At 37.2% G+C, this 27,418-nt stretch overlaps 1 protein-coding gene and 1 long non-coding RNA gene across 2 annotated transcripts in view; one reads left to right on the top strand and one right to left on the bottom strand.

Annotated features, from left to right (window-relative positions):
• MOXD1 (monooxygenase DBH like 1) overlaps positions 1–20,567 on the top strand; it is a 91,852-nt gene extending 71,285 nt beyond the window's left edge. The window contains exons 7-12 of the mRNA XM_078447323.2: positions 194–360; positions 1,448–1,639; positions 3,046–3,105; positions 6,091–6,233; positions 17,411–17,579; positions 18,082–20,567. Of these exons, the coding sequence (XP_078303449.1) occupies positions 194–360; positions 1,448–1,639; positions 3,046–3,105; positions 6,091–6,233; positions 17,411–17,579; positions 18,082–18,252 (902 nt within the window). The 3' untranslated portion in view covers positions 18,253–20,567. The remainder of the gene's footprint in view (positions 1–193; positions 361–1,447; positions 1,640–3,045; positions 3,106–6,090; positions 6,234–17,410; positions 17,580–18,081) is intronic.
• Positions 330–15,706, bottom strand: LOC144616424 (uncharacterized). The gene is made up of 3 exons (XR_013555769.2): positions 15,140–15,706; positions 1,508–1,612; positions 330–1,158 (listed from the first exon to the last, which is right to left on the bottom strand). It is a non-coding gene; the product is annotated as an uncharacterized LOC144616424 (long non-coding RNA).
• Positions 20,568–27,418: the final 6,851 nt, after the last annotated feature.

Genomic DNA, 27,418 nt, shown 5'->3' with positions numbered 1-27,418 from the left:
CAGTATGGCGACTTGTCTTTTAATTCCCATTTGTGAAACTGAATATTGTATTTCAGTGATCTTTACTTGTAATTCTTTCCCTTATGAAGTTTTAAGGAAAATGAATAAACCCATTTCAACTGAATGTGGAGAACCTTTATTTTTATTTTTTTAAGAACACAAACTCACTTTTAACTATATGCTCGCATTCCAGGCTTAATAGATAATTCTGGACTGAGGTTATTTCATACAACAGATATAAGGAAATACGATGCTGGGGTGATTGAGGCTGGCCTCTGGGTAAGCCTCTTCCATACCATCCCTCCAGGGATGCCTGAATTTCGGTCTGAGGGTCACTGCACTCTGGAATGCCTAGAAGAGGTATGTGGAACATCTGAATCTGCGAGCTGCCACTTACAGAATAATGCTCTTAGAAAACTATGTTTGGAAAATCTCATGTTTATTATTACCAATCTTTTTCTTGTTGTCATGTTTTAAAGCCATTATTTATCATTGTGGGAAGACATCTGATGGTTTTTTAAATCTTGAAGTCTATAGGAGTAGAATTCTGGACAAGACTAATATCCAGGATGTTTTTCTTCCTGACCTACTTCCTTTGTTTATTTCATATTGGACACTTTATTTTCTCTTTTACAATTTCTACCTTTGGTTATCTGTGTCTTTGGCATTTCTCTACCTTTCATCTACATTTTTTTTTTCATTATTCATTTCCAATTTTTTCTCCTTTTCTCTGCTTATAGTTTCCCTACTTAAACCAAAGAGCAAGAATACCTAATATAAAAATACATATTGGATAAGAAAAAAAAATATTTTAAGTATTTAATAATGGCTACTTCCATTTATAGTTCTTTTTTTCTTAAGCAAACATATTTCAATCATATTCGATCATATTCTTTATGAACCATAAAGAATTGTAGACAGATGGCAGATGGACGAAGTGGAAAGATTGAGCCCTTTGAGTTATTTAGACCATGATGCAAATTGCCATGACATCATTTGCTCGCTGTAGGACCATGGACAATTCACATAATTCCATTCTTCCACTTGGTTTTCCTATCTTAAAAAGTGGGAATGACTTGTCCTTTTAAGAGTTTCCATTTACAGGTCACTAACATACTGGAGTCTTTTTGCCAGGAGCTTTGATTGACTCTTCACCTCCTAAAAGAAGGAAAAAGAAAGATAATATTTAGGAGTGGTTCTGTAGGCCCCCAGTAAGCATTCGGTCCCTTTCTTCTCTGCCTACAAACGTTACTTCACAAAGCTAATAACCCTGCTAGGAATAAGTCATGAAAAAATCCAAGTTCAAAATGTTTGGCTGCTCAAGCATTCACTTAAATTGCTTTAGATTTTCTTCTTAGTTGTCCCTCCAAGTCTCTTTTACTGTGAACTGTCTGAACATGCGCTTGTTTGGGCTAATTGTGTCTTCCTCTGTGTGCCCTGCCCTTAGGCTCTGGAAGCTGAAAAGCCAAGTGGAATCCATGTGTTTGCTGTGCTTCTTCATGCTCACCTGGCGGGCAGGGGCATCAGGCTCCGTCATTTTCGCAAAGGGGAGGAATTGAGATTACTGGCTTATGATGATGATTTTGACTTCAATTTTCAGGAGTTTCAGTATCTAAAGGAAGAACAAACAATCTTACCAGTATGAATGCTTTCTTCTCTTTCACTGAATATTAGAAAAGTCAAGACATATATCAGCTGAGACTTAGCAAGGTTTCTATGTGTAAAATGAATTGCTCATCGTATTCACATTCTTTAAACCACCCACTGTGGGTGTTGCACAACCCAGATGGAATGTGTTTGATCTCTTTTCCAAAATCAAAACTCATTTTTCTTACTATTCCCACGGGCAATTCAAGTTGTTTTAAGAAGAAAATGAAAACTTGGTTTCTGAGTACCAAACATTACTCTTTTCTTACTTAACTTTCCAGGAAACCTTTGCATGGCAATTCTGGTGATGGGAAAAATCAGAGATCTTTTTTGTACCATAGGATGGTTTGGGGAAGTTACAGTTCAGTGAAAATGAATATAAGGATAATTCTTTCATTTGACAGTTTTTGGACAGAACTAATTATACTATACTCTGTAATCCAGCTTGCAACAATACTTGGGTTTATGGAAGAGCATGTGTTGAGATAGTGATCTCTGCACCTTCTGAGCAGTAGGCCAGGGAGAGCAAATCTAGGGACCAACACCCAGAGCGAGCTGTCTTTGGTCTATGAATAGCCGTCTGTCCATTTACCTGAGGGGTGACCCATAAAAAAAAATTATTTTCTATGCGTACTGAATTGTTCAAAAGGTTAGAAAACACTGGAGCAATAAATTACTATTATTTTACTTCAGAATTCTGTTGTAAGGAAATAAAGACATGACTAAAGACTTTTAAAGAAAACAATATAAACGAAGAGGTAACACAATGACTAGTATCCATGGCTAACATTTATGAAATGTTTAATCTAAGAGCTAAGTGTGTGTTGTATCATTTAATCTCCTCACAACAGCTGTGCAAAAATAACAGTTATTTTATATATTACTTTTTTTTTATTTAAAAAAAAATTTTTTTAACGTTTTATTTATTTTTGAGACAGAGAGAGACAGAGCATGAACGGGGGAGAGGCAGAGAGAGAGGGAGACACAGAATCGGAAGCAGGCTCCAGGCTCTGAGCCATCAGCCCAGAGCCCGACGCGGGGCTCGAACTCACGGACCGCGAGATCATGACCTGAGCTGAAGTCGGACGCTTAACCGACTGAGCCACCCAGGCGCCCCTATATTACTTTTTAAATAAATAAATTGTGCCCAGTTAATTCTTTTCTTATTTAAGGTCATTCAGCTAGAACATGGTGGAATATGGCCTGAGAGAGCCTTATTTGTTTGTTTGCTTGTTTATTATACTAGTATTCTTAGAATTAAGTAGATCAAAGGTCTCCCTGAATCAAATTGCTTAATGAATCTACTCATGTAGGAAATAAAACTATTGGCTTACAAATGGATTACATAAATAAAGCAAACTAAACTCCAATCTGAAAGCTTTTATTTTTATGTTTTAGGGAGATAATCTCATTACTGAGTGCCGTTACAACACAAAAGATAGAGCCCGGATGACTTGGGTAAGAAAATTTTTATTATTATTAAAATTCATTTGTGGAGAAGGAGAAAAAGTAAAAAGCATTCCAATTTAGAGGCAAAATTCCTGAACCTCTTGAGCATGAAACATCATAAAAGAGAAGTTAGAGCTGTTTTAGCATTTTATCAGGTTAACTAGTGATACTACAGCAATATTTGCAGTAGAATTTATTTGCTCTTTCATGAAAAGCTATCTCTAGTCTTTTAGTTTTTCCTCACCAAAACTTATTAAAGACCTGTGATCACAAATGACCATCTGCTTGAGTCTGGACTTAGATGAATCAAGACTTCAAAAGGAAGAATGAATTGTATGACCCTAAGGTCGATCTTCTGACCAAACAGATTGACTGGGGAGTCCTGACAAACATTCATGCCTTACCCAGTCTCTTCCGGAGAACATCTCCCACCAACTCATTTTATGAAGTCAGCATACTCTTAATACTAAAATTTGATGATGACAGTATGAAAGAGGTCAGCAACATGCACCTGATGGAAATATCTTTGACAGAGTATTGACAAACCAAATTCTGCATCATATAAAAATGAAATGTTAGAGCAAATTTGGGATTAATTTAGCTAAGGAATGTAAAATTGGTTTAAAATAGAAAATATATTAATACCATTCTACATTAAGAGATTGAAGGAAAAAGACATGTGACCACGTCAATAAGGGCAGAAAAAGACTTCATAAAATTTAAGTCAGTCATAAAAAAAAAAAAAAAAAAAGAACATTTCACAAACCAGGAATAGGAGAGAAGTGCCTTAACCAGATACAGCTTACCTATGAAAAATCTGTAGCAAATATCTAACTAAATGAAATATTGGAAGTACTAATTTACTATCAGGAAGGAGATAGGTATTTATTATCACTATTTCTATGCAACATATTACTGGGAAAGAAAAAAATATCTATGGATCAGAAAGGAAGAAGCAAAGGAGCAAAATACAGTATTCACAGACATTGTAATTTTCTACATCAAACCCCCCCCTGAAAATTGGTATCTAAAATTAACTGTATTTTAGTATATAAGAAACTATCTCAAGAAGTTCTATAGAAATAAAACCTAATATTTACTTAAAATCTAATATTACTTGGTCTCTGGAAAAAATTATAAATCATGATTGCAAAACACTACAGTATACCAAAAGAAATGAAGAGATACTATGTTCATGGATAGAAAAGCCCAATAAAGTAATCTTTCTGTTCAAATTGGCCTAAAAATTTGATGTAATTCCAATAAAAAATTCACAGAAATTTTATGACTTTAGATTCTTGTATCCTAAGAAATCTTTGCCTAGTCATAGTTGCAAAGATTTTCTCTTTTTAAAAAATGTATTTCTAAAAATTTTAGTTTTAGCTTTTATATGGAACCAGTTGATTCTAAAATCTACCTAGAAGAGCAAAGGTTAATAATGGGCAAGACACTACTAAAAAGTAAAAGGTGGAGACAAGCCATTGGATATGAAGACTATTTTAAAGCTATGGTGATCGATAGTGTACTTGGGTCCAGAGTTAGAACAGTAGAACATAATAGGAACTTTGGAGACTGGCCTATAAACCCCCTGTACGGAAACTTGGTTTAGAATAGACATGGCATTGATTTAAGTGGCAAAGGATGGAGTTTCCATTAAAGAATATTAGCACATCTGGGTATACATCTGAGAGAGAACACTAGCAGGGGAGAGACAGAGAGTGGGAGACAGAGAATCTTAAGCGGGCTCCATGCCCAGTGAGGAGTCCCACATGGGGCTCAATCTCACGACCGTGAGATTGTGGCCTGAGCCAAAATCAAGAGAAAAACACTTAATCGACTGAGCCACCCAGGAGCTCCTATAATCCCAATATCTTTTTGTTTCTTCCATCACTTATGACGAAATGTCATCTGTCATTTTTATTATTGTTCGCCTGTATGCTATGTGTCATTTTTCTCTTGCTGCTTTCAAAATGTTCTCTTTGTCTTTCATCTGTATGACTGATGTGTCTAGGTATTGCTCTCTTCATATTTATCTTTGGCAATTTGTTGACCTTCTTGGGTTTGTAAGTTCATGTTTTTCACTAAATTTGGGAGGATTTCAGCCATTATTTTTCCAAATATTTTTTCTACCCTTTTATTTCTCTTCCTTCTCATTGTAGAATTCTAATTACATGTATGTTAGAACATTTAATATTGCATTTTGAGATATTTTCTGGGATATTTTCATTTTCTATACTTTTTTTTTCTCTCTCTGTTTACTCATTTTTAATGTATTTGCCTTTAAGTACTTGAACATCTTTCTTTAACTCTTTAAACATATTTATATGTGTTTTTAAGTTTTTACTAAATCCAACATCTGTATCTTCTCACAATCAGTTTCTGCTGCTAACTTTTTTTTTTCCTGAGCACAGATCACAGTTTCCTGTTTCTTTTTATATTTAATAACCTTTGGTTGAAAATTCAACACTGTGGATAATATATTGTAGCAACTCTAGATTCTATTCTAGACTCTGTTCTTCTGAGAAGCTTTGATCTTCTTAATTTCGGTAGATAGTTTATTACCTGGATGCAAAATGTGAAACCTGTCTTCCCTGTGGTATGCATCTGCTGATGTCGATACACATGAAAACAAGATTATAGAAAATTCAGTGCAATAAGGCAAAGATTCCATCAAACTGACTGATTCATAACCTGTTTGTTAATCAAACAGCCCCATAATCTTCACTGTGGTGAGAAGTTTACATCATATGAACAGAACTTGAAAGAGATTATTAGGTTGTTAAAGAAAGGCAACTTTTAAAGAGATGGAAATAATTCTATTAATTTTTCAATGTGTGTCTACCTTTTTTAAAAATCAAATTGCCAAGGAGATTATTATTTTTCAGGTTTAAGATTTATTAAAGCTGGATGGAATTGTATGACATTGGTGGCTTGGGTGCTGTGTCAAAGTTGGTGGAACATATACTTTTCTAAATAAAACATCTCCATTTTCAGGGAGGATTAAGCACCAGGAATGAAATGTGTCTTTCATACCTTCTTTATTACCCAAGAATTAATCTTACTCGATGTGCAAGTATTCCTGACATTATGGAACAACTTCAGTTCATTGGCGTTAAGGAGATCTATAGGCCAGTCACGTAAGTAGTAAATGGATTTCGTAGTGGGATAGTATACTTCAGAGAAGGATGGGCTTGTTTTCATATTGGATTTATCACCATGTTGTAGAATTTTTTCAAGTCCTATCCTATTTAATTTTTTTTTTTAGCTGGGTGACAAGGTGAGCTTCTTGGTTGGCATGTCCAGGTCCCCAAGACTCCTGCCAGGTTTAGTGATTTTCTAAAAGGACCAAAAGGATTCAGCCTATTACTGTGTTCATGGCTGACATTTATTGCAGAGAAAGAATACAATGCAAAATTAACAAAAGGAAAAAGGTTATGGGCCAAGTCCAGAGGAAACCCAGTACAAGTGTCCAAGGGGCCTCTCCAGTAGAATAACACAGAATGTACTTAATAACACTAGCATCAAAGTATGACAAGATGCATGAAATGTCACCCAGAGATGCTCATTGGAGACTCAATACTCAGAGTTTTTATGAAGGGCTGGTTACATAGGTGTTCTATGCCTAGTAAGTACCAAAATCTAGACTCTTAGAAGGAAAGCAGATGGTCAACATAAATTGCATTGTTTGTACAAATACTCTAGGCGCAATGAGTCACTCTTCATTTAGAGAAAGTTTTATATCAGTATAGGAAATTGTTTACTAATTAAGTTCCTTGACATCAGCCAAAGGCCAGCCTTCCAAATGGGCATTTCTAAGGATGGAAGTCTCAGGCTTGCTAGGTTCACTCTGTCTGCACAATTGCACATCATAGAAACTACTTAAGATAAATAATTAGCAAGATACATATTATTCCTGCCCTCTTGGGAATATACGCTACAGAGGGAGAGAGGGAATAAATAATATAAATATAAAATTTTAGATATTAGTAAATGTTATGAAAATAATTGAGACAGTGAAGAAGGTATGTAGCTGTTGTCAGTAGGGTAGTAAAAGCCTCTCTGGGAAGATATCTCAGTCTGTCCAGGCTGCTGTAACATAAATACCATAGACAGAGTAGCTTATAAATAGAAATTTATTGCTCACTGTTCTGGAGGCGGGGAAGTCCAAGATCAAGGTGCCAGCAGATTCAGTGTCTGGTGAGGACTTACTTCCTCGTAGATGGAGATGGCCATCTTCTTACTGTAACCTCACATAGCAGAGGATGCAAGGGAGGTTTCTCAAGCTGCTTTTATGAGGGCACTAATCCCATAAGGGCTCTGCCCTCATGAGCTAATCACCTCCCTAAAACCCCACCTCATAATACCATCCACCTTGAGTGTTAAGATTTCAACATATGAATTTGGGGTTCAGGGGGGCAGGGGCGGTGGTGGTGGGTGGGACACAAACATTCAATCCATGGCAGGAGGTGATGTTTGAGCAGAGACCTCAGCGATGAAGAGCCAGCCATGGAAAGATCTAAAGTATACTGTTTGCAGACAGAAGAGCCACTGTAATGACCTTATGGTGGGTATGAAGGTAGCATGTTCAAAGAACAGCCAGAAAGCGAATTTGGCTGGAACAGAGTGAAACACGGCAGAGAATAAGTGAGGAGGTCTGACTTCAAGTGGGATTTTGTAGGTGACACAAAGATCATGTAGGACTTTATAGGTGACATAAAGACTTTGGGTTTTAAGTGCAAAGAAAACGCTATTGGATATAAACAAAATTGATCTGGCTGCTGAATTGAGAAAGGACTCTAGGAGGACCAGATTGGAAATAATAATACCAACCAGGAGACTGTTGTGATTGCCCAGTTGAGAGGTGAATGTGTCTGGGACCAAGGTGATAGCAGTAGAACTCATGAGCAATGGTTGCAAGCAGGTTACTTTCTCAAGATAGCACACACTGGACTTGTTGGTTGATGGCATTTCAGGGAGATGATGAGGGGAAAAAAAGAGGAAGGGGAAAATGAGGATGTGTGAGTGCTGTAGGGAAACAGATTTGAAGCAGAAATCAAAAGTCCTGCTTTGAATATATTAGGGCTGATGTAGGAAAAATGATTTTATTCATTCTTGGTAATAGCGCAAAGAAGAATTAGAGTGGCTGGTAGAAATTTTGGAGCATAGGTTTTGTTTTAATATAAGGAAGAATTTTCTAATGATTAGGACTTTTCAAAATAGAAGAGACTGATGAAATTGGGCAAAAGAAACACATAGATCTTTGAGGGAGTGTGTTTAAGGATTAAAAAACCGTTAATGAGAATGTGGTAAATGCACTCACTGAGTAGAATATAATTATGGTCTACTTTTTTATTCCAAAATATTATAGAGATTGTAGATTATGAACTAAGAGCACTCTTCTTTTGAATTATACTTACTATCTGTGAATACATTCTAGTGAGTTCCTATCCAGACAACCCAATGACCGTCAGAAATCTGTATCTACTAAAATACAAATAACAAAATGCTTGTGTAAATTAGTTTGTAGTTTATAAAGTATTTCCATATGTATAATTTCGTTTAATTTGTTTTCACACACTTCCAATAGGTAGAGTAGGGCTTACAATCCTATTTTTATAGAAGAGGAAATGGAAATTCAGGGATTAAGAGGCTGTTCAACATCATATCTACGTAAGCAATGAAGGAGCTAGTGTTTGCATTTTTTGCCTACCTCTGGTAGGTAGCTAGATATCTGCCTGTTTCTTCAAAATAAATAATTACATATGCAAAAAATAAAATAGTAGTGAATATCAAAACAGTATGTAAAATGTCATTCTAAAAACACTAGGGGATAGTCTTGTTTAAAATATCATTATCTCTTACAAAGACTTAGTAGTCTTTTTTTTCCCCTTTAGAATATTGGTTTTTGTTTTGTTTTGTTTTTACATATTGGCTAGAAACTTTTCCTATTCAAGGGTTAATCTGAGAGAATCTTGAAAACACATGGACATTGAAAGCTGTTTGTTTTACAAGGCGATGAGGTTCAAAAGTGTATTCTACGGCCTCATTATTTTCTTTGGTGTTCAACTTGTGTAGATCCTCTGAAAATGCTCCGCTTCCAAGTTACAGAGAGCTCTGAGTCCACACCTTTGGTCTCCCCCAGGAAATATTGAAGCTGGGTTTTTCATTTCTTAAAAAGACAAGGAGAATTGCTTCACAGAACAAGACCAGTTTTGAGATGTCATTGCCCACACAGAACCATTGAACTACATGGTTAAATTTAGGCATTCTTCAAAAATACAAGTGAAAAGGAGGCTCTGTTATAAAATTATGTTTAGGCTTTAAATCAGTCTTTCAAGTTAGCTTATCACATTGACATAAATGTTATTGAAAGCCAAACCAACAAGGCGCTGGCTCAAAGATCAGAAAGAGAGACAATTGGGGTGATTTTGTTTTCTGTTTTATTTAAGAGAATGTTGTGAATTTGGTTTCAGGATACAGTACTCAAGAGGAATATCACTTAAAACGTAGCCCCAAATCTCGTATTCTGTGCTTTGAATATAATGATTAGTTAGGTGCTTTGTCTTATTTCAAACATTCAGTAACAATCCTAGGATTAGAGGAGGAGCTGATAGAAACATAGAGACAACTACATCCTGTCTCAGGATTTGTCTGTTCTAAGGGATGCAGTTTTTCTCTGCCTCCTACAGATCTGGTGAGGCTTAAGGAAAAACAAAACACTCATAAAGATCAGATAACAGAATAGATCATGAGTTTAGATAAATTCTGTATTCTCTGCTGCACCACACATCAACATGATGTAGTTCCAGTGAGGCTTATGTGATGGAAAGTTTGATACAATTTATTCTATTTCTAAAAAAGAATCAAGGGTCGTGTTTGTATTTTTCTTTGTAGGAAAAGTCACTTTATGTTTACAATGTGTAAAAATCCCACATGCTTATTATAGGGCTTTTAAGGAGTGCAGAAGAAAAGGTTTTAAAAAAAAAGACACAAGCAATCATCTCAAATTCTGTTAGAAATAAACAATACTGGGGCTCCTGGGTGGCTCAGTTCATTGAGTGTCCGACTCTTGATTTCCGCTCAGGTCATGATCTCATGCTTTGTGAGATTGAGCCCTGAGTCAGGCTCAGTGCTAGCATGGAGGCTGTTTGGGATTATCTCTCTCCCTCTCTCTTTCTGTCCTTCCCTGATTTGCTCAACATGTGCATGTGCACGCGCCCTCTCTCTCTCAAAAGAAATAAACTTTAATACATAAGAAAATAAATAAACAATATTAACATTAATTGAAGGTTATTACAGATATCTTTCTATGGAGATGTTGCTATAAAGATGAATAAATTAACTGTAATAAAGATTATAATTTGTGTACTGTTTAAAATAAAAACATTAAATCGTAATTTTGTTTAATTTATATGAAAACACTAAACTAGGGGTGCCTGGGTGGCTCAGTTGGTTAAGCATCCGACTTCGGCTTAGGTCATGATCTCGGGGACCGTGAGTTCAAGCCCCGCATCGGGCTCTGTGCTGACAGCTCAGAGCCTGGAGCCTGTTTCAGATTCTGTGGCTCCCTCTCTCTCTGACCCTCCCCCGTTCACGCTCTGTCTCTCTCTGTCCCAAAAATAAATAAACATTAAAAAAATTTTTTTTTAATAGAGATATAGGACTAAACTAATATAATAAGTTAGTTTTTTTAATAAGATATAGGACTAAACTAAAACTGAACAGTTGTTGAACTTCAGATGAATGCTGTTGGTGCTGTTGGTTTTAGCCACAAGGGGTAATATTTTGTAAACGGGTCTTAAATGTTGAGAACATAGATTGTAAAAGACATTAAAATGTCCCACACACTTTACATGTTTCGATTTTAGATCATAAAAGATGAGGACATTCATACTTTTATATTTTCTCCCACGTCCCTTTCCGTACTTCCAAGTATTTTTTACTCATATTATAATTTTGTATTTGCAAGGTTTTAAATTTATGCATATAATTCTCAAACCAAAGTCCCACAATATTTAATGAAAATTTTAAAGTTAAATAGATTCAGCAGTAATCCCTAATCTTATAAGATTTCTGCATTTCTGAGTTCTTTCATTGGATTCATCAGAATGTTATCTGCAAGTTAGTTAATCAAGAGGGGCTTCCAGATGCTTTATGACTGGGGCTTTTTGTTTTGTTTTGTTTTGTTTTGTATTTGAGAATTTCTGCCTTTATATTTGGACAACATTTGATTGGATATAACGTTTTGAGGTCATACCCTCCCCTTCCCTTGGGAAGTCTCTTTGGATGAATGGGAGCATTCTTCGTCTACCTGTAGAATTCATAAGTTAAACTGAACATACTTCAGTGTGGAACATCTGCATTCAATTTTCCTGAAACATGAAGTGTTTTTCATATATTAACTTGTTTTTTTTCCATTTCAGGGAAATTTTCTTATATTATATCTACCAAGTTTTTTGAAAATCTATTTGGAATTTTTCACAAGTACTTTCTCTTGTAGTTTTTTTGGAAGGGTTCTTCTGCTTCTTGCTTTTTCTGATTTATTTGGTGTTAAATTTGGTTTGTCCTAAATTTATTTCCATTGGTCTGCTATCTCCCTTTTCATCTCATTCAGTTGTTCTAAATTCTTGTATGCGGGCTCTTATTTAATTCAATTCATGTTTTTATTAAATAAATTTACAACATGAAACACTTATGGGAATTCTCTCCAGTATCACTGGTTTATATTTTCTACTAGAGTCAACTTTTTCTGTCTCTTTTCATGAAATGTAATAGAAGTTCTTTACCCTATGTTTGCAGGGTTGTTATGTCATTTCTTGCTTATGCTGAGCTAATTCTGTCTAACACTTCTCTTTGGTCTGAAAAAAAATGAGTGAATTCTTGTCTGCCTTCTAAACAAATCTGACAGTAGCTTTCTATCTTTCTACACCACAGTCTGAGGTTCAGCTCACATATTTTATGTACACACCTTACTATATTTTGAGGGTAAAGGGCTGTGGGTATAGAGGTGGGACTGTTAACTTTGTATTACAGTGCATGGGTTATTCCTTTCTCGGATTTTTTTAGAAAATCTACTGAGGAAGGCTTCTTTCTTTCTTTCTTTCTTTCTTCTTTCTTTCTTTCTTTCTTTCTTTCTTTCTTTCTTCCTTCTTTCTTTCTTTTTTTTTTTTTTAAAGATTTTTAAGTAATCTACACGTAACATGGGCCTCGAACTCACAACCCAGAAATCAAGAGTCACGTGTTTTACCGAGCGAGCCAGGGGCGCCCCAAGGAAGTTTTCTAACTGGTTGGGATTGAATCCCCTTTCACTGAGGAACGTCTGAGGCCTCACATCATGGGGTCTTCTCTACAGTTAGGGAGACAACTTTACTGTGGGCTTCCCAATATTCATATATTCTTGGGGTGTCAAAAGGATTAGAAGTTATATCTTGTTAGGTCAGACTTCCTGGCTTTCTTCTTTAACAATTAGATTATAAAATGTATGGCATTCTGTCGTCTTTTTTTCATCGGCCTGTTGGTATGTTTTGATTTCTGTTTTCTTATTTATTTTTTAACGTCCAATTGCTACAGGTAGAACTTACACACGACAAAATGCACCTGTTTTAACTATACTGTTTTCTCAGATGTGTATACCTACTTGACCCCAGCACGGACAAGATATAGGACATTTTCATCACCCCCAAAAGTTCTATTCTGCTATCTGGAGACAACCCCACTTCCCACACAAAACCCCAGGAAACAGCAAACTGGCTTTTTGTCGCCACATTAGTTCAATCTTTTCTAGATTTTATAAAAATGGGATCTTATAGCATGTACTCTTTCATGCCTGACTTCTTTGATTTGGAGGTTTTTGAGATTCATCTATGCTGGTGCATGTGTCAGAATTCCATTCCATTTTATTGCTGAGTTCTATTCCTTGGTGTGGACACACCAAAATTCATTTATTGACTCACCAGTTGAAAGGCATTTGGGGTCTGGGGCGCCTGGGTGGCTCAGTCAGTTAAACATCTGACTTTGGCTCGGGTCATGATCTCACAGTTCGTGGGTTCGAGCCCCGCATTGGGCTCTGTGCGGACAGCTCGGAGCCTGGAGCCTGCTTCCGATTCTGTCTCTCTCTCTCTCTCTCTCTCTCTCTCTCTCTCTGCCCTTCCCCCACCCCTGTTATGTCTCTCTCTCAAAGAGTAAATAAACATTAAATTTAAAAAAAAAGGCATTTGGGTTGTTTCCAGTCTCAGGCTATTCCAAAGAAAGCTCCTATGAGCATTATTGTATTAGTCTTTGTTATGGACACATGTTTGGCATTTTCTGAGCTAACACGTAGTGGCTGAATGACTGCATTGGATACTAAATTTATGTTTACCTCATAAGACTCTCAAAATATTCTCCAAAATGATGTACCTTTTACATTCTCACCAATAATGTGTAAGAGCTCCTATTGCTTAACATTATGCCTAGTGTTTTGTATTATTGATACTTTAGATTTTATTTATTTTAATGTGTATGTAGTGGTACCTTATTGTGGTTTTATTTTCCATTTCTCTAATGACTAACAGTGTTGAGCCACTTTTCATATGCTTATTGGTCATTTATATATGTTTCTTTTTAATTGTTCAAATTTTTGTTCATTGTTTCATTGGGTTACTTGTTTTCTTTTTTTAAGTTTTTTAAGTTTATTTATTTATTTTGAGAAAGCACACACACAAGAGCAAGCAAAGGGGGCGGGGTGTAGAGAGAGACGGAGAGAATCCCAAGCACAATCTGTGCTGTCAGTGCGGACCCTGATGCAAAGCTCGAACTCAAGAACCGTGAGATCATGACCTGAGTCAAAGTCAAGAGTTAGACACTTAACTGACTGAGCCACCCAGGCACCCAAGTTCTTTATATTTTTAAAGAATTCTTTATACTTAAGATAGAAGCTTCTTGTCAGATACATTTTACAAATAATTTCTCCTAGTCTGTGGAGATTTTCATTTTTATTTTTTAATTGTATTTTTTGAAGACCGTTTTATCATTTTTGTTTATTTTGTGCTTTTGATATTCTGTGTAGGAAATTTTTGCCTACCCAAGATTTCTTTCTCCTGTTTTTTTTTTTTGTAAAGAATGTAAAGAATGTAAAGCGTACATCATTTTGGAGAATATTTTGAGAGTCTTATGAGGTAAACATAAATTTAGTATCCAATGCAGTCATTCAGCCACTACGTGCTAGCTCAGAAAATGCCAAACATGTGTCCATAACAAAGACTAATACAATAATGCTCATAGGAGCTTTCTTTGGAATAGCCTTTTTTTTTTTTCACTAAAAAGTTTACAGTTTTCAGCTTTTATATGTAGGTTGATGATCCATTTTGAGTAAATTCTTGTGTGTGTTAAGAGGTAAATATCTAGGTTCATTGTTTTTCACATGAATATCAAGTTATTCAAGAACGATTTGACTAAAAAAACAAACAAACAAACAAAAAAACAACCTACCTTTTTCCTATTAAATTGCCCTGGAATGTTTGTTGAAAATCATTAGATCATATACTGGCTATTTCTGGACTCTGAATTCTGTTTCATTGATGTTCATATTTAGCCTTTCTCTTGTATCACTCTGTTACCATAGTTTTATGATAGATCTTGAAATACGAGCACGTAAGTCCCAAAATTTTGTCATTTTTTTTCCTTTTCCCCGAATTATTTAGGGTAGTCTAAGTTCATTTCATTTATATATATATATATATATATATATATATATATATATATATATAGTTAAATCAACTTGTCAATTAAATTTGCAAAGGAAGACTTCTCACCCATAATAAATCATCATGTTAATATAGTTTGTTTTTATCAACTACAGTGATATATAAATAATACCCTCTTATTTATAGATGCATCTGGGTAGACATTTACACACTGCTCAGATATGCAGAAATGTAACTGAATTTCTAGACCATTCCCAATATTCCTAACCAGCTCCCGGTCCCAGGTGAGAGCAGAACTTTCTACTTCAAAGTTACCTGTTTCTGGTTTAAAGCTTAGTCTTTTAAGGAAAAATATTTACCTTTTCAGGATTTCTCCTCTTTCTGTCTCTTCTTTTTTCTCCAGGGGTAATCAGGAAATATGGGGTAGTGTAGGCTGGAGAGGGTGGGAGGTTTGTTGGGGTGATGTCATTATAGAATAGAGGCCTGAACGACGTCAGCAGGAATGGAGAGGAGACAATAAATATGAGTCAAGCTGCCATACGAGAGAGGCTCACAGCCATGTCCCTAGGTCACCAGCCCCAGTCATGCTGTCTCCACGTGAGCCATTAGGTTTGCCCTTTTCTAGATCCTTTTTCATATATTTACAGTAAATTAGCAAGTTTGCTGACAGCACTTCTGTTACTTTATGCTGTGAAATCTCAAAAAAAAAAAAACCCCAACAACTAGTTTCCTGATTTATTCTAGCAGCAAAGCTTTTTAAAGATTTCATCTACGTGTAATACTCTCTTCACTCTTACCTGCAAGGCAGCAGACAGCGCAGCGGATTTAAGCCGCTTTAGCGCCTTAGTACAGATTCCAGTGCCACCTTGTGGTGTTTTAGGGAATTACAGGCTGATGATTTCCTCCCAGCATTTCTCCCTGGTTGTGAAATTGATTTCCTTTTTTTCAAGAAAGACATCTTATTTTTTTGAAAAGCAAATTTTATTTTTAATGTTTAATTAAGTTTTTAATGTTTATTTATTTCTGTGAAGAGAGAGACAGAACGCAAGCGGGAGAGGGACAGAGACAGAGGGAGACACAGATTCGCAAGCAGGCTCCAGGCTCTGAACTGTCAACACAGAGCCCAACGCGGGGCTCCAATTCATGAACTAGGAGATCATGACTTGAGCTGAAGTCGGATGCCCAACCGACTGAGCCACCCAGATGCCCCTTTAATATTTGATTTTAAAACTTTTATTTTTAATAAAACCTAGCTGTAATTTTTCGTGTGTTTAAAAGGACTTTGTATGTAAACATAATGGGCCCCTTTCAAGTAATTATTTTATACGAATTCTGATTTACATCTCTACAAATCTTCACAGGATGTTTAATTTTTGAATGCTATAGATTTTAGGTCATTTCTAGCTGTGTTTAGTGTAGTGTGATGCCAAATGCTTTTTCTTTATTTAAAGTTAGGTACTTTAAGGTCTCTGTACAAAATAATGCATTTAAAACTCAACAAAGATATACTGATTTTAATTAAAAGAAAAAGGAAGTTAGAAATGAAGAATGTAAAGGTCCTTGTATATTACCCAATGTTTTACTCATTGTTTCACTTATTAGAGTAAGGGGGAAATAATTTTATTTTAGACATTAAAAATTTATTTTCTCTAAAAGGTCAATAAAAGATGTTCAATTTAATTAAAAAGCTAATATTCCAAGTGCCTGAGTAGCTTGTGTGTGTAAGAGAGAGAGTAATTAAAGGCATAAATAAATGAAGAAGATCCAATATTAAAAGTGTAAATGCCTCAACTGGAAATTAATTGGTCGGCAATTACCAAAACCACTGAAATAGCTTCTTGGGATGTTGTGGGAGCCAAATACCTGCTGGTTACCCATGATAATCTCTGGGAAGACCCATGGATTTATTCATGTAAATCCTGGTGGTGTTCCAACACTTCCTTACACTTCTTTTTTTCAGGAATCAATAACACAAAACGTAACATTTAATCACAGACATCACTTGAAGAGTATCTTTTCAAGCAGATCGTGTCATTCTTCTGGGATCTCGTCTTTCTTTCTTGGACATTAATGTGTTTTTTTAGAGTGGCAAGTAGAAGCAAGAGTATTTTTTTTCTCAGTAGAATTTTTAGAACACTGGTTCAGTTCCAGATTTGTTACATTTATTATCTCTTAGGCAAGCCAAAACAAGGCAGCCAGCAGGGGTCAGGCTTTTCAACTGTGTGGAATTGAAATTTCTGTCTCTTACAAAAAAGCCTACAGATTTCTTCATTACGCCATTTGCCTTACATTCTGCAGAACTGAACGTGTACTGAGTTACATTGTTACCTAGAGCCAAAACAAATAAGCAAGGAGTTGTGAGGCTGGGGAAGCTTTCTGAGTCAAAATTATTTGTCTAGGGTATTACCCATCTGGTACTACAATAAGGAATTTCATTCTTTCCAAAAGACTCCTTACTTGGCATGTATTTCTTCTGGCAATTGCTGATGGGTTTATCAATCCTTCGCGTTAGGTTTTCTATGTGTGTAAAAATGGACCAGCGTGAGGTCTATTTTAGAATGTTGAAAAGTGCTGGAAACGTGTCATGCTTTTGTTCTGAACCTGACTAATTGTGGTTATTTGAATTTCAGGACCTGGCCTTTCATTATCAAAAGCCCCAAGCAGTATAAAAACCTCTCTTTCATGGATGCAATGAATAAATTTAAATGGGCTAAAAAGGAAGGTCTCTCCTTCAACAAGCTTGTCCTTAGCTTGCCCGTGAACGTGAGATGCTCCAAGACGGACAACGCGGAGTGGTCGGTGAGCCCTACTTTGTTTGAATCTTCGGAGAAGCCAGATGTCACATGTTACCTAATCCCCTCCAGGCAAAATCTAAGGAACGGACAAATATCCATGAATCCGATGTTTCAGTTGTCGTTTGATATGTCTGATAATTTACTTGTTCCATAACTGCTCGGGTTGACCGAAAACTCCTGATTCCACTCCCTTTGAAGAGGGAGATTGGCTGTTAAGCTAAGGCTGGAATGAAGCGGGGATAGGATGAGATGAGAGCTTCGAAAAGCAACAGAGCCTGGTTTGTGTCTCTCCATCCCAAAGGCGCATCTGGCTTTCTTTTCCACCTCTCTCAGAATCCCTCAGGCTCCAACTCCTTTGACCTTTGACTCCTTAAGCAGCCACCCATGCCACCCACCCCTTTTACCCTGCAGAAGTCGGGGGAGTGGGGGGGTGAGGGGGGTATTGAGCGAGCCTGGCCGCGAACCTGCTCTTCAATCACTGGCATTGTTTACTTTTTCATTTTCAGATTCAAGGGATGACAGCATTACCTCCACACGTGGAAAGACCGTATAAAGCAGAGCCCTTGGTGTGTGGAACCTCTTCTTCCTCTTCTCCGCCCAGAAACCACCCTCTTGAGCTGCTCGTGTGTTTCATGGTACTCTGCAGTCTGTTGCACAGCACACACTTGTGGTCATAATTCTGTGCTGGGGGACAGGGTTTTCTGTGATCCGAACGTGTCAGGTCAAAGACACTTTGGACATGAAGAGCAGAGCGTGAGGAGTGTGGAGACCTTCCCGTCACACACGCCCTTCCTCCCTACACCATCCTTCCCCGTCTACCCGAGAGAAGCCGATTGGGTTCTCTTTCTTTTGCTCAGATACGTCTGATAAAATGTATCCATTGCCAATAAAGCAAAACTGGACTGACTTAACACCACCTTTTAAAAAATTCGGACAAAGTCAAGTGGAAGTGAAAGAGTGTCTGATTTCCTTCCATATTTCATTTTATGTAAACACTCATCATCACCATTTCACTTTTTACTTGATCATTTGGCTTCTATATTCCTTTCTCAGAAGACTTCCATCTTAACAACGTAAAAGGAAGCACTCTCTCTTCCCGTGTTCCTTCCTCTTTCTTGTTCTTTGGGTGTGACTTCCCCAGGGCAACAATGGTTCTTTCTGTGTTTCATTGTCAATCCAGCTCTGTCTTCCTCTGGGAAAAACCAATGGGCCCCTTACCTCTGTGCTTTTTGAAGATGCCCATTCTAGTTTCTTGGTTTATCTGAGTCTCTTGGTACCCCCAAATGACCCCAAACCCATCTCAAAGCATTTCTTTATCCTTCACTGGACAGGTGAGTTTATCTTGAGCTCTATCACTCTCTAAAAAGAAAGAAGCTATAAGAAACACGGAAATGGTATATGGTGGACTGTAGGCTGAGGAGAAAATGTAGCTGGCTGCAAACCCCATGCTGTGAGGGGTCCTTTATGAGGTGTCAGGTCAAAGGGGGATAGTCTGAGCCAACCTAGGAGGGCGTGAGGTCCCTGCAGTACCTCCCTGACCACGTTGGGTGTCACACGTGCCGCATCCTGGCTCAATTTGAGTCGCAGTTGCTGTTGTAGGTTTATTTTTTATATTAGTTAATTAACTAACTTTCCTTAGTAGAATGTCACCAGTGGAAGATCTTGTCTCCTTTTAGGTTCCCTTGGTATAGTTCAGCCAAATCTTGTTGTGTGTCCTTTCCTCATTTCTTAAGCAAAGTCTTTTGGGATCGTATGAATAAACTCAATAAAATTAAGTTTTTGTGTGGTATCTTGTACGCTCCTTGAGAGAACCAAGAGATTCAGTACTGATGTTTCCAGCCAAATTGATTGAAAATGTTGCATTTTGTATTCCATTCTTTTAAGCCCTTTCTCTCCTGCAAACAATATCGTCTTTTGAATAAATACCGTATTTTAGAGTGTTTCCTTTCTGGTTGTCAGAATTTATCCACTTACTGAAATGTTTGTACTATTTATTAGGCGTATCTCATAGTTTACTTGTTTTTATATTTCATAAGTGCTATATCGAATTCTGTGATTTTCCATACAGATATTTATACAAGGAACACGATAATCCCAAACTCTCCCTGTTTGAAATTTCGTGTTTATTTTACTGCAGAATGTCTGAATTTGAGATGTCAGAGTAAAGTGATTTCCTTTGGAACTTCCATAATGATATGTTTGTTTTCAGTGTTCTGAGTCAGGAAGGTGAATCTACAGGCTAGAAAGGGATACACAGCTTTTGGCCACTTGCGTTGGTGGAACCAGGGAATCAACTTCTTCAGCTGATGTTGCAAAGAATAAAGCTGACATTCTTTTTCTCTTAGGAATTCTCATGAATATGTATGTGTTTGAGGCACAGGACTCTCTATTTGAAATTAGGATAGGCTATCTGTTGAAAATCTGGTAAGATTCTGATCAATTCTAAATTAGTTTGTTCTTACAACGAGCAGACCTTCCTGAACAGCCCCGGCTTTTTTGCTGCTGCCCTTGGCCAAGTTGCATTACCTGTCTCCTAGGCCAGCAGGAAGGAGTGCCTGAGACCAGTGGAGGATGGAGTGTCCACGTCTGGTGATCCCTGCTTTGATTCTTAATGCAAGAAGGGTGGGAAAAAACATGTGATAAGGCCAATATTCATCAAAGCCATGTGAGGTTGAGGGTATTTGGGGTGATCATTTTTTTTCTGAGGGGGTCTCAGGCAGGATCAAGAGAGTCCTAGTGATAATAAAAGAGATGCAATGCACAGAGGCAGACCTATTAAGAACTTTGAACTTCATTTTAATGGCTATGGAGACCAATGATGAATAGCAAACAGGACGACGTAGAGAAGCACTGTAAGTGCCCTGTACATGACGACACTGTACGATTTGCTCACCCAAACTCATTGTTGGACACATAGGCCGTCTGTTTTCCACTATGATAAACTTTGCTGTGATTATAAGTATCTTCTTCCAATAAATTACTTTGAATGAAATTACAGAATTAATAGTTGTATTTTTCAAGAATTTTAAACTAGTAACTGTAAGTTGAACTTAGATGAATATTGCCAGATGTCTTCAACTTGTTTAAGTTTTTTCAAATGGTTCAGAATTCTATCATCTGTCTGTCTATATCTATCTATCTATCTATGTATCTACAGTAAGAGAATGATAATTCAAATATAGTAAAATGATCACAATTGAAGACTTTGGGTGAAGGGTTTTTAAAAATCTCTCCTTTGGCGTTTGAAATTATTTCAGAATTCAAAGTTACAAATGTGAATGAAATAATTAAGGATCCACCGACAGTACAGTGACCCATGTGGTCTTCCTCCACTAGGCATTAGCCCACCATTTTGGAGAGGCGAGAAGAGAAGTTGGGTTGGGACTATTCCTCACATGCCGCTGGGGGATTATTCCTCAGTTTGCCGGTTCTGGCTACAGATGGGCATATGCCTAGTTTGGAGGTCCAGCACAAAGGGCTTGAAAAATCCAGGGAGTGAAGAAGGACCCCCAAAACAAAAGAGCAAGAGGTCTTGGAGTTTGGAATCAGTCAAAAATATTTATAATTTATTTGTGTTTTTCCCTGATTATAAACCTAATGTGTAATAATGCCTATTCGCTGAAGGAAATCTAGAAAATATGGTAACTTTGAAAAAGGAAATAGCAAAATCTGTTAGCCCTATTACCTAGAGAATTAACTTTTGGTGCATACGCTTCTAGTATATGCCCATGAAAGGATATCTGTGGGAACCCGTATGTTGATACAAGCTAGCACTAGCTAATGCAACAAATGCCAAAATATGAGTGGTTTAACACAACAAGGTTTGTTTCCTGTTTATTTAATAGTTCAATGCATGTGACTCATTTGGTAACAGACTCTACTTGTTAAGGTGATTCAGGTACTCGAGAGCTGGTGACTCCGTCAACCCCAGGTCCTAAGGGTCCTGTGCATTCACCTCGCTAATGGAGAGACACATGATCTAAAAGTGACACAAATCACTTCCAGATTCACTCTGTCAGTTAAAATTAGTCACATGGCCTCACTAGGATGTAAAAGGGGCTGGGTGTATAATGCTTAATTATAAGCTGCCTGTAGCAAAATAGAGGAGAAGCTGTCTCTGCTGAAATATATATTTTTAGCACAATTGACTTTCATCTAGCTCAGTGATTCCAAGAGTTTTGAGTTGGAAACAATCAGACCAGTAGAGGGGTGCCAACTACACATTTTGTCAAATGGAGCACTAATCAGAATAACTGCTGTTTCACAAATGCCATTGAAAGCCTGCTTGGAACCAGGCTCTACCCTAGAGTGTTGGCCTCAGAACTCAAAAGCAGATATTGTCTCTGCCGTGATGGAGATGATAGTCTTGTGATGAGGCTCATAGCTGACTGAGTCAGCTAAAATCTCCCATCACCAACATTTGGCTTTGAAAAGCGGAAGTATTCAGAATAAACGCCAGTCCTTCCACTTGAATAGATTGAGCTTTGTGAAAAGCTTATTCATCATCAAGGACCATCCTTTTTCCATAGACTTGGACCATGAATCTAGTTTATATCTTAGTTTGATCATCTAAGCCCTACAAAATCAAGCTGTGTACTATGAAACATCTCCCAAGTCCAGCATAGTCAAGCTGGTACTTCATGAGCAGAAAACGGATCATTGAATAGACTGATGGCAGCAACCCTTACTCCCCTGGCTAGAGCTGTGTTCTCTGGAAAATATAAAAAGTCATGGAAAGCTATTTCAGGGTTAAACAGGCTTACAACAGAACTCTTCAGAGTCTTTAAAATATAAATACACAAGGGGCCCGTGGGTGGCTCAGTTAGTTGAGTGACTGACTTCAGCTCAGGTCACGATCTCGTGATTCACGAGTTCGAGCCCTGCATCGGGCTCTGTGCTGACAGCTCAGAGCCTGGAGCCTGCTTCTGATTCTGTGTCTCCCTCTCTCTCTCTGCCCCTCCCCCACTTGCATTCTCTCTCTCTCTCTCTCTCTCTCTCTCTCTCTCTCTCTCAAAAATAAGTAAGCATTAAAAAAATAAAATAAAATATAAATCTACATTTGAAAGTCCAAGAGAAGCTGTGTAGTACGAAACATCTCCCAATGTACCATGCTGTGGTGAAGCAACATTCACCAAGAAACATGCTTTGGGGCACACTACCTTCCTGGCAGAACATCTTCAGGTTTCTATAACAAGTTTTTGGAAGATTCCAAACTGTTTATGGGCAACTACAAAACATAGCCCGACAGTCCTAGGCCTTTCATGTGTGCCCACTGGTCTATTCCTTCCTTCCGGTTCTTATTTTGCCAACACACAAACACTACATTTTTATCAATCTAGAGGTAGTGTAATACATAGAGAGAATTTTAAAAAGGAATTTAAGAGGAAATAGTAAAATGAAATATACGAAAACGAATTACATGGGATGAATAAGGTATTTGAGGAAAGTTGACAAATAAGGCTGTATGTCTTTGGAAAGTTCACGATCGATAGACATAGACTAATGGTGTGCAACTGACGGAATACAAAAAAAAAGATATTGGAAAAGGTGGGGAATAATCTATAAGTGTAGGATGCAAGCCTGAGTTGAACCAATTGCCTCCTTAATAATTTTAAATAACCCTATTAAATATCCACAAGCAAAATAATGCTGTGTATTTATATAATGCTTTGGAACTTGCAGTGTTTTCACAACATTTCTCATTTAATTACAACTGCTTTTATAAGTGAATGCTTATATTCAGAAAAGTTAAATAGACAGCATGGAATCATGGGAGACCCGTTTCAATCACTTTACAAACTACACGTGGATAAGTCAGACCCAAATTACTTGGACTTACTAAGTTGTTGTCTTCTCACTGATAAAGTGGGAATAATAATATCTAACCTTATAAAGTTGCTTGTGGACTAAAAGTGGTGATGAAGATATAGCACCTGGCACACCGAGCTGTCAAGGTTAGTTTTCTTCCTCTCTTTTCAAGATCTCACACTGAGATGCACACTCTCTTACTTTTCAGATATAATCAACTAAAATTTGACTTTACCCAAACCACTTTGGCTGAGTGAATGATACTTAATCAAATGAATATTAGATATGAGTGAGTTTGACAATCACTCACTCAAAAGAATCTCTAATGACTGCTTGTTATGTCTTATGTTTCTGAGGAGGAAAAGCATCATATTTTGCTTTTTTTCCTCTTGGAAATAATCTCTTCTCACTGAAATGCTAGTTCAGAGTTAAAATGAACCAGTTTACCTTTCTTGTCTTTCATATGATTAGTTTTGTATGTGAATGGCTATAAATTCTGCTCTTTTATTGCTTTGTGAAACGTTTTCTTCCATATTTGATTACCAGTAACTTCACGTCACCTTGAGCAATTATTCCATAAGTTGTCTTCTTGTAATAGTGTACCTCTGGAAAAACAGGCTTTTCCAAACATACAGTGATATTCTGTTAAGCAAGAATAAGGAAAGATAGGGGAAATTAAAGAGTGGTGTGGGAGGGATCTGTATTACAAGGAAAGTATTTCTCTCTATTAGCCACTAGAGGGCGTTCCGTGTATCTGCTGGTCTTTACAGAACCTGGCCTGACTTTTCACACCAACTCTACTTCCTTCCCTATTACTTTTATTGGAGTTCTTTCTTTCTTCCTTTCTTTTTAATTAATTTATTTTTTGAGAGAGAGAGAGAGAGAACGAGCAAGCAAGAGAGAGCTGGGGAGGGCAGAGAGAGAGAGAGGGAAACACAGAATCCAAAGCAGGCTCCAGGCTGAGCTATTAGCACAGACCTCACAGACCACGAAATCATGACCTGAGCCGAAGGTGGATGCTTAACCAACTGAGCCACCCAGGTGCTCCTATCGGAGCTAATTCTAACTTCAGTTACCTGAACCTTAAACTTTCTTTCTGAGGGTTTAGCTCCAAGATCAATCTTAAGTCTGTTAAGCTTTTACAGAGATGATTCTAAGCTTCCTTTTAAAATTTCCAAATTGCTGTTTTACTGTAGCTTGCCTTTCATACTTCACCTTCCATTTTGAAATTATTTGGTTCTTTAACCTTTTGTTCTCTTATTTCTCACTTTTTTGGTTTTGTTTTCTAATTTAATTTCCACTTTTAATTTGAATCTAACCATCTTGATCACTACTTCCCAGTCTCTTTATTACTTAGTCCATTAGTTCTTTATTCTTTAAAAGTAAACTTTAACAGCTTGAAGCCCTTCAGCAGAAATCATGAGCAGTTGTGAGGATGCACTTTGCAAACAAGAAGCAGTGGAGGAATTTCCCCCCTAAAACTCTCTGAATCTACATCACTGGCTCCGTGTAAAGGATTTCCCAGGGATTGAGGAAAATTCCCCAATGCTTAATGTCACAGATGCTAGAGTCATAGATTCCATCACTCAGCACAATGGATTTGTAAGAATGGTGTTGCTTTCCATAGATCCATTCAGTCCTCATATGAAGTACTCTGTTCTTTAAAACTCCATAGTCTCCAAGTTATAAAACCACAGGGTTTGGAGTTAATTTTGACAATTTCATACTCTGGTCAGGAGCCATATACAGTAATTGCACTTGGAGAACTGGACAAATACGGTATACTGAGCCTACTTCTCAGGCTGCCAGTTTTCTTCTGTTGCTTTTGTGATTCCTCATTAGCTACAGAAATTCTCTCTCTCCTTCTCTTAAAATCTCTATTTTTATGGTTAACAGAGATTTCCTGCAGTCCGTCTCTTCTTACTTGAGATGTGGTTGTACATATGGGCTCTGCAAGAACTCTATGCATCCTTTAAACAAATTTAACTTTTCATCAGTCATTCAACCTTGAGTCAGACACTTTGCTACAGACTTGAAATACACTGGTAAACAAAAAAAGCTGAAACTCAAATATAGTGAGAAAAACAGAGGTTGTAGTTTGGATTTTTACGACTCTAATTTTTGAGCCCCTTTTTATAGCTAATATAGCATCAATTCTGATGGCCATAGGACATAGTTTCTTTTCACCTATAGTACACATCTTTACTTGCAATATTTGACAGGTATATTGTATACAGCTAAGTTTTCTATTTCCCCTCAATGTGAGTGGTATTTTTAGAAATTTTAACTTATTTTTGGTATTATCTGTAGATGAATTTATTTAAATCAATAGTTTAAAAGAGCTTTCTTTGGAGCACCTGGGTGGCTCAGTCAGTTAAGCATCTGACTCTTGGTTTTGGCTCAGGTCATGATCTCAGGGTTCGTGAGTTCAAACGCCACGTCGGGCTCTGCACTGACAGAGCACTCCTTGGGATTTTCTTTCTCTCCCTCTCTCTCTGCCCCTCCCTCACTCATGTTCTCTCTGTGTCTCAAAATAAATAAATAAACTTAAAAAAATAAAAGAGCTTTCTTTAAGTAAGATATGCCTGGATCTCTAATAAAAATTTTCTTTCTCATGTGATTTGGTCCTATCCTATTCTATCTAGTTTATAAATTATATTCTTGAACACTCTACCTACCAGAATGAAAAGGGAACTGGGGGCCGGGATGTGTGAGCAGAGAGCCTGCAGGGGAAGAGAGCTTGGACTGTGTCCCTTGGCCAATATTGTGTATCTACAGAAGACAATTGTGCATGCTTAGTCTGAAGATCACAGTAGCTCTAAGAACCTATTTTGACGTGAGGAATTGACTTTAAATCTTTGCCTTACTTCATTACAATGAACAAAGGGTTGGTTTAAAGGTGACCCAAGTACAATGAAAAAGGTATGATACAATATTGAATTTTAAAAAATCCTGTTATGATGGTTATTGAAAAATCCACATCCACTAGACTGTGGAATGTGATTTAGCCGAAAAGTTTTTATCGTTTCCCTTTGTAACCCCTCTAGACTTTAGCACAGCGAATTGTCTTTAGTCCTTTCATTATAAATGTTTGTTGAATAATTCTGAAATATGTAGATTAGAGTTTCTCCAATTATGCTTTATTTATTTATTTTTTTAAATTTTTTGGAGCACCTGGGTGGTCAGTCGGTTAAGTGTCCCACTCTTGATCTGGGCTCAAGTCATGATCTCACAGTCATGGGTTTGAGCCCCTCGTTGGGCTTTGCACTGACAGTGTGGAGCCTGCTTGGGATTCTCTGTCTCCCTGTCTCTCTGCCCCACCCCTGCCCACTCTCTCAAAAATAAATAAAATAAACATTAAAGAAATTTTTTAATCTTTTAAAAATTAAAAAAAATATTTTAGAGAGAGAAAAAGAGAGCAAACAGGGGAGAGGGGAAGAGGGAGAAAGAGAATCAAGCAGGCTCCACACTCAGCACAGATCCTGATGTAGGGCTCAATCCCATGCTCCTGGGATCACGACCTGGGCTAAGATCAAGAGTCAGATGCTCAACTGACTGAGCCACCCAGGAGCCCCTAAAAAAAATTTAAAGTAGGTTGCCAAATCCCAAGAAGCTAAATATATTTAGTATTTAAAATTCTAAAAAAAATTCTGAACTTAGAGTGTTTTGTACCAAATGTAATACAAAGCATGTAACATCAGACAAAATAAATTGTTTTCGTGTGAAGTTCTTTCATGGGATAGCTTATTTCTGGTGGAAAAACACAGCAAACAAAACTAGTATAAGGCCATGTTTTATAGGCAGGGCTCATTCTGTAAATAGGCAAAATTGATAACCATTCATGTGATCCAGCTTCATGAATTCGAAGGTGTATGGGATGAAGGGAAAAACTCTGCCCCCCTGGCTGCTGCCTAAAATTTCAAAAATAGAACATTAGTATTTGGTCACGGGGCAAATAATACAGCCAACCTTATTATTCCTTCCGAAAAGAGAAGGAATTCAGTAGGATGTGGTGGGAGTAAAAGGATTTGAGGA

Source organism: Panthera onca, chromosome B2, assembly GCF_046562875.1.
Source record: "Panthera onca isolate mPanOnc1 chromosome B2, mPanOnc1 haplotype 2, whole genome shotgun sequence".
Lineage (NCBI taxonomy): Eukaryota > Metazoa > Chordata > Mammalia > Carnivora > Felidae > Panthera > Panthera onca.
Note: the sequence above shows the minus strand (reverse complement) of the source record. Positions and strands in the feature narration are given on the sequence as shown.